This window comes from Mercenaria mercenaria, chromosome 18 (genome assembly GCF_021730395.1).
Source record: "Mercenaria mercenaria strain notata chromosome 18, MADL_Memer_1, whole genome shotgun sequence".
Taxonomy (NCBI): Eukaryota; Metazoa; Mollusca; class Bivalvia; order Venerida; family Veneridae; genus Mercenaria; species Mercenaria mercenaria.
This window is the reverse complement of record NC_069378.1, coordinates 56,133,078-56,150,531: the sequence shown is the minus strand read 5'-3', so window position 1 is coordinate 56,150,531 and position 17,454 is coordinate 56,133,078. Positions and strand designations below refer to the sequence as shown.

Below are 17,454 nucleotides of genomic sequence, written 5' to 3'. Positions count from 1 at the left end.
CAAGTCTAAACAAACTAAGGAAATTCTGAAGAATTTTTACACAACCACAAAGCATAATGAGACGGATTTTGCACCAGAGTTTTATCTGCATCTCAAAAGGTCACAGCCAAGGTTACTGATCAAAAACCCTGACCTTTAAAATCACTGTTTCAGGTGTGTTATTTTTGTGGCATGTGTGTTTCGCAAACATAGTTCTTGTTCATTAGTGAAAAACTGTGTGAATTGTAGACTGAACTGGTTGATTATTTAGGCATGGATTAATCAGTTTGTGATTTATTAATAAAGTTTCAGTCATTAACTGAGCCGCACCATGAAAAACCAACATAGTGGCTTTGCGCCCAGCATGGGTCCAGACCAGCCTGTGCATCCGCACAGTCTGGTCAGGATCCATGCTGTTTGCTAATAGTTTCTCTAATTGCAATAAGCTTTGAAAGCGAACAGCATGGATCCTGACCAGACTGTGCGGATGCTCAGGCTGGTCTGGATCCATGCTGGGCGCAAAGCCACTATGTTGGTTTTCTCATGGCGCAGCTCAACTTTAGTGATAGTGATATAAGAGATTTCAGATAGTAACGTTACTCTCCCGAGGACATCAACATACATTTGATATTCTCTCATTTTCTCCCATCACTGCAGTACTACTGGCACGCTTCCACTGCAGTATTGATCCTATTATATTCTTGCATATTTCTATCTCTTGTATTCCTGTTAGGTGTCCATCTCAGACAAATTTTAGGCAAGGGCTTTAAGTACAAAGATCACTCGAGTTTATTGGTTTTAAATTATTTTGTACAAAATTTGGCATGCAGTTTTAAATTTCTCGTACAAAGTTTTACCTACCTGCAGTGAGTAGTTTTAGTGCATAGCTCTTACAAGTAACTAAATTACAAGCAACTGTATATTGATAGCCAGGTTAAGTGCATATCTCAAGGAAGGCACTGCTGTAGCAGCTTGCTATAGAATGACACCATAATACTCTATGCTATGCAAAAATGGTTCAGAAATTTAATTTAAATTATACATTTTTCTGTGAAAGTATTTAAGTATGATTGTAGTACACCTTCAGGATGAATTGCAGACCATCTTCCAATGCTTCATAAGTATACCATAATTATACTTGTTGCACTAGAAGTCTGTATACTTGCTGAATCAGAAGACCATGAACAGGCTGCACAGCACTGAGACTGTACAGCCTGTACCAGCATACTGTACGTGCTGCACGTGCATGTGCATGTCTGCTGCTCTAGCAGACCATGTATTTGCAGCTCTGACAGACCATGTACTTGCTACTCTAGCAGACAATGTACTTGCTGCTCTAGTGGACCATGCACTTGCTACTTTGGAAATCCATGGACTTGCTGCTCTAGTTGGACCATATACTTGCTGCTCTAGCAGACCATATACTTGCTACTTTGGCAGTCCATGTACTGGCTGCTCTGACCCTTTACTTGCTGCTCTGACAGACCATGTATTTGCTGCTCTAACAGACTATGTACTTGTTGCTTTAGCAGACCATGTACTGGCTGCTCTAACATAGCACAATACTTTATGCTCTAGCAGACCATGTATTTGCTGCTATGACAGACCATGAACTTGCTGCTCAAATGGATCATGTACTTGCTGCTCTAGCAGACCATGGATGCTATAGTAGACCATGTATCTGCAGCTTTGATAGACCCAGTTTTTTCTTTTTTGACAGACCATGTACTTGCTGCTCTAGCAGACCATGGATGTTATAGTAGACCATGTATCTGCAGCTTTGATAGACCCTGTATTTTCTGCTTTGACAGACCATGTACTTTCTGCTCTAGCAGACCATGTGTCCCCCTGAAAATCAGACTGGTTCAACAAATTTTTATTAAGTTACGGCCCTTTGTTTATTTCTATAATTTACATAGATTTATATAGGGAAAAACTTTGAAAATCTTCTTGCCCAAAACCACAGAGCCTAGGGCTTTGATATTTGGTATGAAGCATCATCTAGTGGTCCTCTACCAAGATGATTGAAATTATTTCCCTGGGGTCTAATATGGCCCCGCCCCGGGGGTCACATGGTTTATATAGACTTATATAGGGAAAAACTTTGAAAAACCTCTTGTCCAAAACCACAGGGGCTAGGGCTTTGATATTTTGTATGTGACATCATCTAGTGGTCTTCTACTAAGATTGTTCAAATTATCCCCCTAGGGTCAAATATGGCCCCGCCCCGGGGGTCACATGGTTTACATAGACTTATATAGGGAGAAACGTTGAAAATCTTCTTGTCCAAACCACAAAGCCTAGGGCTTTGATATTGTAATGTAGCATTGCCTGATGGTTCTCTACCAAGTTTGTTAAAATTATCCCCCTAGGGTCAAATATGGCCCCGCCCTGGGGGTCACATGGTTCATATAGACTTATATAGGGAAAAGCTTTTAAAAACTTCTTGTCAATAACCTACAACATTCAGATTTGGACCACATGTATGGTTTTGAGTGGCAAGATGAACCTTGACACGAGTTGACCTTGATTTTGACCTAGTGACCTACTTTCACATTTCTGTAGCTAAAACCTTCAAATTTGGACCACATGCATAGTTTTGTGCACTGAAATAAACTTTGACCTTGACATTGACCTAGTGACCTACTTTCATATTTTTGAAGGTACAGGCTTCAAATTTGGACCACATGCATAATTTCGTGTTCCGAAATGAAATTTGACCTTGATTTTGACCCAGTGACCTACTTTCACATTTCTCAAGCTACAGCCTTCAAATTTGGACCACATGCATGGTTTTATGTACCGAAACAAACTTTAACCTTTACATTGACCTAGTGACCTACTTTCACATTTTTGAAGGTACAGGCTTCAAATTTGGACCACATGCATAGTTCTGTATTCCAAAATAAAATTTGACCTGATTTTGACCTGTGACCACTATTATCGTTTTCAAGACGCTTCAAATTGGACACTTGACATAGTTGTTGTACCGATTGAATTTGACCTAATTGACAGTGACCTACTTTCACATTTCTGTAGCTACAGGCTTCAAATTTAGGACCACATGCATGGTTTTGTGTACGAAACAAACTTTGACCTTACATTGACCTAGTGACCTACTTTCACATTTTGAAGCTACAGCTTCAAATTTGGACCACATTGCTAATTTTGTGTACCGAAATGAATTTGACCTTAGATTGACCTAGTGACCTACTTTCACATTTCTGTAGCTACAGCTTCAAATTTAGACCACATGAATGGTTTGTGTACCGAAACACAACTTTGACCTTGACATTGACCTAGTGACCTACTTTCACATTTTTGAAGGTACAGGCTTCAATTTTGGACTACATGCATAGATTTGTTTCCCGAAGTAAAATTTGACCTTGATTTTGACTTAGTGACCTACTTTCACATTTCTCAAGCTACAGCCTTCAAATTTGGACCACTTGCATAGTTTTGTGTACCGAATTAAACTTTGACCTTAAGATTGACCTAGTGACCTACTTTCACATTTCTGTAGCTGCAGGCTTCAAATTTAGACCACATGCATGGTTTTGTGTACCGAACAAACTTTGACCTTTACATTGACCTAGTGACCTACTTTCACATTTCTCAAGCTACAGCCTTCAAATTTGGACCACTTGCGTAGTTTTGTGTACGAAATGAACTTTGACCTTAGATTGACTAGTGACCTTCTTTCACATTTCTGTAGCTACAGGCTTCAAATTTAGACCACATGAATAGGATTGTGTACGAAACAAACTTTGACCTTGACATTGACCTAGTGACCTACTTTCACATTTTTGAAGGTACAGGCTTCAATTTTGGACTACATGCATAGATTTGTTTCTGAAGTGAAATTTGACCTTGATTTTGACTTAGTGACCTACTTTCACATTTCTCAAGCTACAGCCTTCAAATTTGGACCACTTGCATAGTTTTGTGTACCGAATTAAACTTTGACCTTAAGATTGATCTAGTAACCTTCTTTCACATTTCTCAAGCTACAGCTTTCGAATTTGGACCACATGCACAGTGTTGTGTACGGAAATGAAATTTGACCTTGAGCTAGTCAGTAAGTCTTGAAATTTGGAACACTCAAAAATGGCACATTGGTGGGTGCCAAGATCACTCTGTGATCTCTTGTTTGCTTTGACAGACCATGTACTTGCTGCTCTAGCAGACCATGGATGCTATAGTAGACCATGTATCTGCAGCTTTGATAGACCCTGTTTTTTCTGCTTTGACAGACCATGAACTTGCTGTTCTAGTAGATTATGAACTTGCTGCTCTAGTAGACCATGTACTTGCTGCTCTAGCAGACCATGTACTTGCTGCTCTAGCAGACCATGTACTTGCTTCTCTAGCGGGTCATGTACTTGCTACAGAAGTGCATTCTTCTCCACATTTTTATGGCAGTACTAAATCTAGCAAATCCCATACTTCTTGCAGTAATACACTCTTGGCAACATTTTTGCTGTACTTGGGTAACTTTTCAGTTAATTGACATACTATTATAAGGCATAACATAGAAGACAGAGTTCCTGAACATTTGGTTAATTCATGTGAATTACCTGTAATTATACTGGCATTATGAAACAATTTTTGGAGGGAAAATGTTTTCTTATGTTTATTGAACAGTTATCTTTATTCATGTGAAACTTCATGGAACCATATGATTTCCAGTAATATTATGTCATTCTGAATGGCTAGGGCATTCCAGTTCAGGAGGAAGTTTAATTATTAACCATTTATGATGGCATTGGGAATTGATTAATAACAGACATTAGAATCAATTTATGATGGCATTGAGAATTCATTAAGGATAGAATTGAGAATCTATTTATAATGGAATAGAAAATCCATTTATGATGGCATTGAAAATCCATTGAGAAACTTTATGATGATATTGAAAATCCATTTATGGTTACATGAATCCATTTAAGATTTAGACTGATTATACTAATAGTAGATAGTTCACTTTACCCTTAGCCTGCTGGCGGCAAATAATTTTGCCTTTGCGACCAGTGCAGACCAAGATCAGCCTGCACATCCGTGCAGGCTGATCATGGTCTGCACTGTTCGCTATTCAGTCAGTTAATTTTCAGTGAACATCCCTTTGAATAATAAATGGTACTGCCCAAATTAAATGATGGACCAGTCCATTTTAGGAATTTAGCAGGGTAAGGGTTAATATGTATAACATCAAATGTATGTTGTAGTTAAGCAGTGGTAACCATGGTAATAAGATTTAAATTGCCCCTTTTACTTCCCAAAGCTGAAAGAGGATCTGTTGTGCACTAGCATAATAAATGTATATATGTATTGTTGACATGCAACACTGTGGTCTTTTACAATGACATTCCTTGCCTTTAGTTATCTTTTGAAGCAAGCTATAGGGAATTGCTACCTATTTCAGAAGACCTTGAATGACATTCAGCAAGTTCCATAATTTCTATATTTGCTGCTTGGGAATGGGAAAATTGTATACGGAAAATGAGTATGCAGTCTTTCTGTATTAGCTAGAGGGATGCCAAAATTGCATACAGAGGATATGCAATCTTAATCTTTATGAGCGGGTGAATGCCAAAATTCAATTTTTTTAAAATTGCATTGAGGAATGCCAAAATTGCTGAACAGTATAATATGTAATCTTTCTGTATAAGCTGGTGAATGCCAAAATTGCATAAAAGGATATGCAATCTTTATGAGCAAATGAATGCCAAAATTACATAGAGGAATGCCAAAATTGCATACAGGAATGCCAAAATTGCATACAAAGGATATGCAGTCTTTATGAGCTGATGATCGAATGCCAAAATTACATAGAATATAAAAGAAAATGGAAGAACAACTTCAAACTGTTATTAAATTTATTCCCAACTAGTTTCAGCTTTCACATCAGAGGAATGCCAAATTTGCATAGAGGAATGCCAAAGTTGTATATGGAGAATATGTAATATTTCTATATGAGGTGAGGGAATTCCAGAATCACTTTCTGTTCAAGTTTAGGAATACAAAAATTGTAAAGGGAGATCGAACTTTCCTGAATTTCCTATTTGCTGGGGAATGGCAAAACCACATTATGAAGAATACGACATTGTAATCTTTCTGACTAGCTGGAGAAAGGGAGGCAATGCAGTGTGACAAAAATTGCTGATTATCATTAAATTGCTCCACAAATTAAAAATATAATAACTTGTTTAATGACATCGTACCTCACATGCATATTTTAAAAATGTATATTGTTAAGGATCAGACACAGATTTCATTCCTTATGCTTTAGTATACAGTTTTTAAGCACGAAGTGCTCAAAGGTGAGCTTTTGTGATTGCCCTGTGTCCGTCGTCCATCGGTTCGTCATCAACAGTTTGACTGTTAACACTCTAGAGCTCAATAAAGTCTTGGATGAGTTTGATATTGGGTCATCTGGGGTCAAAAACTAGGTCACCAGGTCAAATCAAAGGAAAAGCTTGTTAACTCTCTATAGAGGTCACAATTTTGGCCCAATCTTAATGAAACTTGGTCAAAATGTTACTCTCAATAAAATCTTGGACAAGTTTGATATTGGGTCATCTGGGGTCAAAAACTAGGTCACCAGGTCAAATCAAAGGAAAAGCTTGTTAACACTCTAGAGGTCACAATTTTGGCCCAATCTTAATGAAACTTGGTCAGAATATTACTCTCAATAAAATCTTGGACGAGTTCGTTATTGGGTCATCTGGGGTTAAAAAACTAGGTCACCAGGTCAAATCAAAGGAAAAGCATGTTAACTCTCTAGAGGTCATAATTTCGGCCCAGTCTTAATGAAACTTGGTCAGAATATTACCCTCAATAAAATCTTGGACGAGTTCGATATTGGGTTGTCTGGGGTCAAAAACTAGGTCACCAGGTCAAATAAAAGGAAAAGCTTGTTAACACTCTAGAGGTCACAATTTTGGCCCAATCTTAATGAAACTTGGTCAGAATATATTACTCTCAATAAAATCTTGGACGAGTTCGATATTGGGTCATCTGGGGTCAAAAACTAGGCAACCAGGTCAAATCAAAGGAAAAGCTTGTTAACGCTAGGTAATAATTTCGGCCCAATCTTAATGAAACTTGGTCAGAATATTACCCTCAATAAAATCTTGGGCGAGTTTGATATTGGATTATCTGGGGTCAAAAACTAGGTCACCAGGTCAAATCAAAGGAAAAGCTAGTTAACACTGTAGAGGCCAAATTTATGACCATATCTTAATGAAATTTGGTCAGAATGTTGATCTTGATGATCTATAGGTCGGTTCAGATCTGTGTCAGGTGGGGTAAAAAACTAGGTCACAAATTCAAATCAAAGGAAAAGCTTGTTAACACACTAGAGGCCATATTTTTGACTGTATCTTCATGAAACTTGGTCAGAATGTTAATTTTGATGATCTTTAGGTCAAGTTCAAATCCGGGTCATTTTGGGTCAAAAACTAGGGCACCAGGTCAAATCAAAGGAAAAGCTAGTTAACACTTTTAGAGATCACATGTATGACCATATCTTTATGAAACTTGGTCAATAGGTCAGGTGATCGATACAGGGCCTTCATGGTCCACTTGTCTTTGAAATAGGCCATGTTGACGTCCTTGAACTTCTATCAGTGGATGGTTGTCCATCTAATTTCAGTGTAATATCTACTTATTGATTTACAAAAATTTCCTATTATATCCGCAGATTAGTAAAATAAGGTTAGCTTTTCCTTGTGCACAAAGTTGACCTGATTAGCTCAATACCCAGCAGGCCTCGATCTTGACGGTAGCCCGGTAGCCCGAGGCTACCAGTTTTTCAGACGGACTACCAAATTTCCCAAGCTGGGTAGTCCGTCGGGCTACTAAGTTTTCAAACATGTTAATAATAAAAGCGTGAAATTTCACCGATTTATCTGATGTTTCCTTTTAAATGACAACGATATTTTCGGTCCGCATAACACCGGTCGGCCATTTTTCCGAAATTTAAATCCCTTAATTTTCACAATAATTACAAAAAGAACTTCATGAATCTGAAATGTACATCCTAAATACTAGCTTTCATATATTTATGCATGAATTGATGACTTCAGATTTGCAGTACCGGAATATAAAGTAACTTTACAAAATTCAGAAATTACATCCCTAGAAATTACCTGGATTGACTGGAATTTACCCGTGAATCGTAAAGATATCAAAACGTCAGGCCAGTAATTTTCCATTCCACGAGCACGTGCGACCTATCGTATCGCCGTTACTTAAATGTTTATCGACACGTACACAAAAAACACTTGTAGTGCATTCATTTTTTAATATAATCGCTTCAAATTTTCAGCACCGCTTTAGAAATAATACAGTTTGAATTTTATAACGATTTTAATAAGATGTCGACAGAAATGTTGGCAAAATTCTATAAAAACGATCGAAGTTTCATATAATTATTTGTAAAATTTCAAACAGCGCGATCTTAATTATTTATTTATTTCTAAAAGTAAATAAATAATACGTACTATGGTCATAAAATTCAGACTTTTTACAAGAAAGTACAAAAAACAGAATTAAAAAATCTTAAATAATGAAAAAGTGGCAGCAATTTAAATACATCGAGTAAAACGATTTTTGGCAAACAGATTTCTGCAAGTGCGGATGAATAGGTTACGGGACCTCGTGAACGTAAATAAAAACAACGATTGTTTTAAAATAAAGCAGTATGATGTCGCTGTGGTTTTTAATAAGTTTAATAAGTAAATGAATCTTTGTACATGTCTTTTTTGACTCGACACTATGTCAGATATTCTTTTCAAACAATAATGTAAATTCCTTGAGGGCAAATAGGTCACAGAGGTAGGATATCTACTATTATCGTTTGACACATTTACCTGTCAGTTTATACGGGATATTGCGCATTCGCTTTTAAAAAAAATTAAAGAAGATACTTTTTTACTGATTTCTTCTCAGCAATTTAAAGAACCGAGGCCGTACGATCAGACAGTGATCTGTCACATGGCGCGAAAAGATGACGCAATGCCATGACAATCTCGGGCAACTAAACCCCTTTGATCTCCACTTTAGATGCCATGATACCGACACACTTCTTTTAGCTCTTTGAGGGGGTTTTAATTGATGATGAAAACAAGGCCAATTACTTGTTTATCAACAGAATAATTACTGATAATTGTTAATGCTTTTTTTTCGCTTTAAACACGGGTGGGTTGATGATGATTATTGTGTACACGTCGCCCCGGACTGTGATAATAGGCTACATTTACTTGATCATAATGCAAAAAAAAAACAAAAACAAATACCGACCTACCGACCCTACTTTTTTTGGCCATGCCACCAGAAACACATTTTGGGGGGGGGGAGCTAACCAGGCTGATCCATTATTGCAGTTAAATTTGAACAGCTACACTATATTTTAAAGGCCCTGGCTAAAAAAGTAAGTTTTAGAAGGGTAGTGCAAATTTGCACCCCACGCCTGGCATATAACTAGATACTGGTATAGGTCTTATTTTTTTCTACAGTTTTCTCCCATAATTTCTGTCTGCTAGTTACTTGAATATTGTAACATGGTTATCCACTTACGTTGGCTTAGCCTGCCCATGGATAGTGTGGGTAGGTTTGTTGCCTACCATTTAAATAACTGAATGTTGAATCAAGCATAAACCAAAATACATCATATTTATAAACAAAATGATTTCGGGCAATTAAAAATGTTTTCTGGCAAATGGTTTTCTTAACTTACTTGCCCGAAAGGACAATTGCTGAAAAAAAATTAAGGTGAAGATTGTAATATATTTTTCTCTTTTCCAAAACGGGACTACCAGAAACCTGGTCGGTCTACTTGATTTCACAAGTTGGTAGCCCTGCTGGCTACCAGCAAAAGTAGGTTAAGATCGAGGCCTGCCCAGTGATGCAAAATTTCTCTGTTGGGAGTCTTAAAGTTTTTTTCTGGATATGCAAACTGGTTGTTATGATACTACCAAAAATGACAGGTTGAACTTTAAAAAAAATGTTTAGGGCATGTTTTAAAGGTGGAAATACAAGTATCAAGCCCCCGCCTCAAGACTTAGTGTCAAGCTCCCTCGCCCCCCTCCCACCACCCCCCTCCCTCCCACTACATTTTGACCCTCAAAATGATGACTCCTGTGGTGCAATTTAAAACACTATATTGCAAGTTTGTCTGAAATTTCAGAGCGATAAATTATTCTTCTCTGTAATACTCAGTTCTTTAAGCTCTGTGGATATGACAGGTGCTATGTTTTTTTTATGGGAAAACCTAATCATATTCATTTTTTTCCTCGAAAAACAAACTTAAGGGAACCTTTTAATCATCTTTGTGAAGAAAGTGTCCTTTCCATATTTTCTGTAGAAAATAGTCCTTTTTGGTAGTTTCTGTGGAAAAAAAGATACTTGTATTTTAAATTGTGAATATAAATTTAAAAATAAGACATGGAAAATGGTAGGAAGGATTGAAATCTGAATGAAAATTGAATAAAAGATATATCAGGATTACTGTTGACAATTATGCACTAACATTAACTGTAGACAGTTAATACCTTTGTAGCTCAGGTTGGGGTTTATCCTGTTTTACAAGAATGTTAAGGTACGGTTCATAATCTGTGATCCTTGCAGTTTTACCAGCAACTTAGAGAGGGTAAGATGGCATGGGTAAGTCCCACCATTGAAGCTATTATACCCTTGTATATTAACTTGCATAGCCAGACAAATCATAAATGTACAAATATATTATAGACAGATCTGATTCTACATTACAGAGACTTGTCTGCGGCTTTGGGTAAAAAAAAAATTGTTTCGAAGCTGGAGACAGTGGTGAAAATTGACAATATTTGCGCAATTGTCTTGCGGTTACAGTGTAGCCAGAATTCTATTCCCCGCAATGTAATTATGTCTGGAAATAACAACATATTGATCACATCTCACAGTTGTGGGAGGTTGCGGTGCAATGGATCTATATTGATTTCAACTATACTGATCATATTGCGCAATTAGGTCAGCTGTGCTTTAAACTGTGTTTCAAACGCTTTGCTGGATGCCATTGCAAAGCCTTAATATACTGCTGCTGGGGACATTATCAAATTTAATTTTTCAGGTGCAACTAAAAGTTTGTATTATGTAACACAATTATGTACATGCTTTTTTAAAGCAATGGATTGAGAGTAGTCACATTAGTAGGGGATATTTTTTTCATACTTTCATCATCTTTCTTATAGTCGCTGTTAAAAGCAAATAACAGAAATCTGACCCCAAAGATTGAAAGAAAAAAAACCCCACTCTTTTTGCATTTTCAAATAACAAGTCAAAGGAAATTATGGAGACATTATATTAACTGTGCTGTCATAAAGTTTGTGCATTTCTCTGTTGTCAAAATTACCAAGGGAAATTAATTATTCTGTTTGTGGCATATGTTTACACTCGGGGGTTGTTTCATACAGCTGACGGGGTTATTACGTAGAACCTAACACGTATAAGTAGTATATTTTTGCGTAATAAGCTGTGCACATATTGCAAGACTGGCTGCAGAGCAGTTTCTCAATAATCAGCGACTAAAGGAGTTTTACTTTCTCTTTGCATTAAGATGTACTGTATGTGCTTGTTAAAAGACATTTCGTTACATTCAAGGTATGAATAGAGGACCCCCATGAAAAAACCTTTGTACTAGAGTGAAAATAAAGGACCTCAATGTAAAACTTTAATACTTGAGTGTAAATAAAGGCCCACAATGTAAAACTTTCATACTAGTAGAGTGTAAATAAAGGACCTCAATTTAAAACTTTCATACTAGAGTGTAAATAAAGGGCCCCAATGTAAAACTTTCATACTAGTAGAGTGTAAATAAAGGACCTCAATGTAAAGCTTTCATACTAGAGTGTAAATAAAGGCCCACAATGTAAAACTTTCATACTGAAAACTTTCATACTAGTGGAGTATAAATAAAGGACCTCAATGTAAAACTTTCATACTAGAGTGTAAATAAAGGACCCAAATGTAAAACTTTCATACTAGTAGAGTGTAAATAAAGGACCTCAGTGTAAAACTTTCATACTAGAGTGTAAATAAAGGACCTCAATGTAAAACTTTCATACTAGCAGAGTGTAAATAAAGGACCCCAATGTAAAACTTTCATATTAGAGTGTAAATAAAGGACCTCAATGTAAAACTTCCATACTTAGGAGTGTAAGTAATGGACCTCAGTGTAAAACTTTCATGCTAAAGTGTAAATTAAGGACCTCAATGTAAAACTTTCAAACTGAAGTGTAAATCAAGGACTCCAATGTAAAACTTTCATGCTAAAGTGTATATAAAATTAATGACCTCAATATAAAACTTTTGTACTAGAGTGTAAATAAAGGACCTCAGACTCAAACTTTTATACCACTGTGTAAATGAAGGACCTGATCTGTATGAAACTTGTAGTACCAAGGTGAAAATAAAGGACCAGATTCTCTACTTTCCCTAGTGGTTAGATGATAAGGTGCTGAAGTGTAGAACCACAGTATTTGATCCCCAGTACTCCAACTGAACTTAATTAAGTTTTTCAAAAACCAGGCAAGCATCTGTATTTGGAGCAAAATTATATAATTGGTTTAAATAGGACTGTATAGCGCACAAATTGGCCATCCATGGCAGATATGCTAAGAAAATTTTAATTACCGAAAAATCTTTTAATTTTGTGGTTTTGATGGAAACAACTATTTTCAGGGGATATGAATTTATGGATGTCAAATTTTGAACATAAAATGACTTGAAATTTTATTTGTTCATTGGATTTAATTTCACGGAATGAAAAAGCTATGAAATCCATGAAAGTCATTCCTCCTCAGAATGTAATGATTTCACAGGAATGCAAAATCATAAGATTTTACAGTACAGATTTGTACTGAGAGAATGAAATATAGAAATGATAATGTTCAGTTTTGTTTCAGTGACATTTTGTTATCTATTTTCAGGAAGGGGTCAGCCTCATCTCAGAATATACCTGTAGAATCATTGCTGAGAACTAACTCACGGGAATCAACTACCCCACCCACACCAGGTAAGAGAAATAGCCCTTGTTTGGATGTTTAACCTTTAGCCTACTTGCCGCTTGTGATTCTGCCTTTGCGACCAGTGCAGACCAAGATCAGCCTGCACATCCATGCAGTCTGATCATGGTCTGCACTGTTCAGTACTCAGTCAGTAAATTTTCAGTGAACACCTCTTCCTTTGATAAATAGTACTGCCCAAATTGAGTAATGGACCGGTCCATTTTAGAAATTTAGCAGGCTAAAGGTTAAGTACAGTCAAACCTATGCTTATGACCACCTCAATATAATTTGAATGATTTGAAGATCTTATCAAAATGTATACTCTAAAAAGATGTGTGTAATTAATATCTTTCAAGAACATAAGAATTTACATACAAACGTCAAATGGTAAAAGAATTCTATAAATCTCTGACATAAGCCAATTTAACCGTAAGCCTGCTGGTGGCAAGTGATTCTGCCTTTGGGACCAGTGTAGGCTGATCATCATGTCTGCTTTGATCGCAGTTCAGTCAGTAAATTTTCAGTGAACACCCATTTGAATGATTAGTGGTACTACCCAAATTGAATGATGGGCTAGTCCATTATAGAAATTTAGCAGGGTAAGGGTTAACAGCATCATAATGTTTCGCATAATTTTGGACTGATGAAGTTTCATTAAAACCACTGAAAAGACATAAAATAAATGAGCCGTGCCATGAGAAAACCATAGTGGGTTTGCGACCAGCATGGATCCAGAACAGCCTGCGCATCCACGCAGTCTGGTCAGGATCCATGCTGTTCGCTTTCAAAGCCTATTGCAATTAGAGAAACTGGATGCACAGGCTGGTCTGGATCAATGCTGGTTGCAAACCCACTATGTTGGTTTTCTTATGGCGCGGCTCAAATAGAAATCTGTTTTTGAATTGTCTTTTACATTAGAGCATGGGATTATGATTTTTCAGAGATGAAAACGAATCTATTGTTAACTTCGTAAAATATATTTTGGGAAATTTATTTTGATCTTCTATTAAAACAAACAGATATCCCCAATTTATGCTGGTGAAAAGTTGAAGCTACTAAATTGATGAAGAAAATTTTAAATGTTTGTAAGGTTGACCCTGAGCTTTTGTTACAAAATTGGCATGTGGTCTGCTATAAAAAGAAACCAGACATCTACATTACTAAAAAATGATTGAAATCTTGAATTAGATTTGAAAATAAAACTCCCAGCATGTTATAATATATGCCACCCACCCATTACTGCATTCCGGAAACGAAATCCAATAAATTCCCAGAAATAAAGATTTATTTTGAAGCAAACGTTAATTCGCAGGTGTTCGACAGACTGAAGGATAATATACCTTGAGCAACCTTTTATCTGACAAACTTTATTACGATATTCCACTTGAAACATTCTGGAATTCAAAAACAAGAGACATTCAGTTATGTAATTAGCATTATTCTCCACTGCTTTAATTAATGCAGTCTAAATAAGGACATAGTAACATACCAGAGTTGAGTAGGAATTGGGCATATATCCCACTATAAGTAAAATCAAGGTCATTGGCACCCGTTGAACCAGTATTTTTATTTGAGGGAATGCAGTAATTTAACGAAGAACACTGCACTTCAGTACTCATAGGTCACGGTATTATTCGTCTCATTTCTATGTCTGCATATTGTAGAGATACCCCTGGAAAGTTAGAATTAGTTTGTAAAGTTTGACTTTCTCAATGAAAACGTAAAATGTGATAGAGAAGTTAGATTGTACAGGTGGGTATCAAGATAGTAACGTCCATGATGCAGATCGTAGAGCTAATCAAGTGATACAAGCAAAAACTGAACAAGAAACTGTCGACCCTTAGATTGATTAGTTGTATGGAACTCTCTTAAAACAAAAATTACATGAATGATTTTATGTTTGCAGGTGTTGATCAGGAAAATGGTGCCGATAGTGTAGATGATAGCGATAGTTTAGGAAATTCTGGCTCAAAAAAGAGTAACCTCACGCCTACAAGCGCAGCACCGAGTTCCGCTGGCCAAAAAGACAAGAAGAGACCATTTTTCAAAAAGGTATAATACCACTAAATTTTCATAAAACTGTCACATTGATAAGTACCATTGTATAGTTTGCTAACAAACAAGATTTCAGCAGTTGTTTTTGTTACAGCACAAGTTAAATGACAGTATACAGTTTGGACTTGATTCCCAGTTAGGCTGGAATAGCATTAGAAGGGTTTTCACAGAACCGTTGATAAAGTCCTGTTGTAACTGGACTTTCTTCTGACCCTGTTGCAAATCTACAAGACTTAGTATTGTTTATTAGTCATTTTGAAATTTATGGTTTGGGTCAGTCTTTCTCATTTATTGTTACTGTGAAATTCCAAAGATTGCGTGGTTATATTGACCCTTAGCCTGCTGGCGGCAAGTGATTCTGCCTTTGCGACCAGTGCAGACCAAGATCAGCCTGCACATCTGTGCAGTCTGATCATGGTCTGCACTGTTCGCCATTCAGTCAGTATTTTTGGTAAGCACCCCTTTGAACAGTTAATAGTACTGTCCAAATTGAAAGATGGACTAGTACATTATAGAAATTTAGCAGGGTAAGGGTTAATCCACAAAATTGAATAAAAGAGGAAATAGTATTTTCATTTAGTTTATCTTCAAGGTTTGAAATCTGCCAAAAACCAGCTAGTTATTAATAAGCAGTTTTTGCCAAAACTTCAAAAAACATAGAATGATTGTATAGTATAAATTTTGAAGTGATTAAATATGTTGATGATTATTGTTATTAAAGCAAGCATTTATTTACAGTCGGACAATATTCCTCCATATGAGGTAGTGCCTTCGATGCGCCCCCTGGTGTTGATCGGACCGTCTTTAAAGGGGTATGAAGTAACCGACATGATGCAGAAAGCACTGTTTGATTACCTCAAACACAGATTTGATGGCAGGTAATGATAAATGTTGATAATTATTGATTTACACGTCACAATAAAATTTACATCCAATAAGGTGAAGGTCATTTGTTCACCATCTGTCATTTATGTGACGAAGTTGTTCCTTACCTCTGGAGAACAGGATAATACTGGTAAAGAATGCATAAACTGATACAAAATGAGCCGCACCAGGAGAAAACCCACATAGTGCATTTGCGACCCGCATGGATCCAGACCAGCCTGCGCATCCGTGTATTCTGGTCAGAATCCATGCTGTTTGCTAATGTTTTGTCTAATTGCAATAGGCTTTGAAAGTGAACAGCATGGATCCTGACCAGACTGCGCGGATGTGCAGGCTGGTCTTGATCCATGCTGGTCGCAAATGTACTATGTTGGTTTTCTGGTGGTGTGGCTCAAATGATGTTTTAACAACCCCAAAATTTACCTCATTACATTTAGTACCAAAAACATTAGATGAATGTAAGACACCAGCTTGGGCTTAACAGATTTTCATGCCTACTTTCATACTCAAATGACAAAGCGCTAATGTAAATTCACAAACCAACATAGTCTTGTCAAAACATGTTTCGCTTTAATAAATTTCTTCTGTTGGCAGTATACGAAATACGCAATGTATGAAATATGGAAATGACATCTGTGCTTAATTCAAATAAAGAAAGAAAAATTATTAACGGTTTTAATGTTACATCTGTATGAAGTATGTTAATGTAGCTATTAATATTAATTTTTCCTGTCTCAACATATCCAAGATTTTCCAAAAGAAACCAGTAAATTGTATAAACACATTAATGATAATAATTTTCTTCTTTATTATTACTTCAGTTTTGATCTAAATTTAAGGAATTATTTCGAAAATAATTCTTCAAGATTTTTTCAGCATACTGTGTCATATTGTTTCATTGTTTTTCTTTAAGAAAAGTATGTTAAGTGCTTGATTGTTTTATATTTTCAGAATAATCATCACTCATGTAACAGCAGATATCTCCTTGGCAAAGCGATCTTTACTGAACAACCCTAATAAACGTGGACTCATGGAAAGGGCAAACAGCAGAGGCTCAGGTTTAGGTATGTTTGTTTTCAATAATTGTAGAAGCTATTGCATAGACTGTGCATCTTGGGGGGCGGGGAACAATATAGAGACAAAGGTTATTAGAATGAGTTCAGAGACCAGTCTGAAAACTAAAAAGTGTCTGATTGGTTGTTCTTGACCAATGGCAAGGTTCCTTTTGAGACTGGTCTACAGTATCAGTTTTAAAACCTCAGGTAAGTGTATGGATTAAGGAAAAATGGTTGAACTTTTATGGTTGAATCTATGATATCTAGGGAATGTGTGAAGTTTAGGGAATGTATGAACTAGGGTGAATGTATGAACTTTAAGGAATCTGTGAACTAGGGGGAATGTATGAAGTTTAGGGAATCTATGAACCAGGGGGAATCTATGAACTTTAGGGAATCTATGAACTAGGGGGAATGTATGAACTTAGGAAATCTAT

The 17,454-nt window shown here is 36.5% G+C and overlaps 1 protein-coding gene across 10 annotated transcripts in view; it reads left to right on the top strand.

Moving 5' to 3' along the window:
• Nucleotides 1-17,454, top strand: part of LOC123538763 (voltage-dependent L-type calcium channel subunit beta-1-like) — a 133,779-nt gene that overhangs the window by 103,676 nt on the left and 12,649 nt on the right. For all 10 annotated transcript variants that reach the window (XM_045323077.2, XM_045323068.2, XM_045323079.2 and 7 more), the window contains 4 exons: nt 12,945-13,030; nt 14,929-15,074; nt 15,816-15,955; nt 16,914-17,026. In XM_045323077.2, the coding sequence (XP_045179012.2) occupies nt 12,945-13,030; nt 14,929-15,074; nt 15,816-15,955; nt 16,914-17,026 (485 nt within the window). The remainder of the gene's footprint in view (nt 1-12,944; nt 13,031-14,928; nt 15,075-15,815; nt 15,956-16,913; nt 17,027-17,454) is intronic.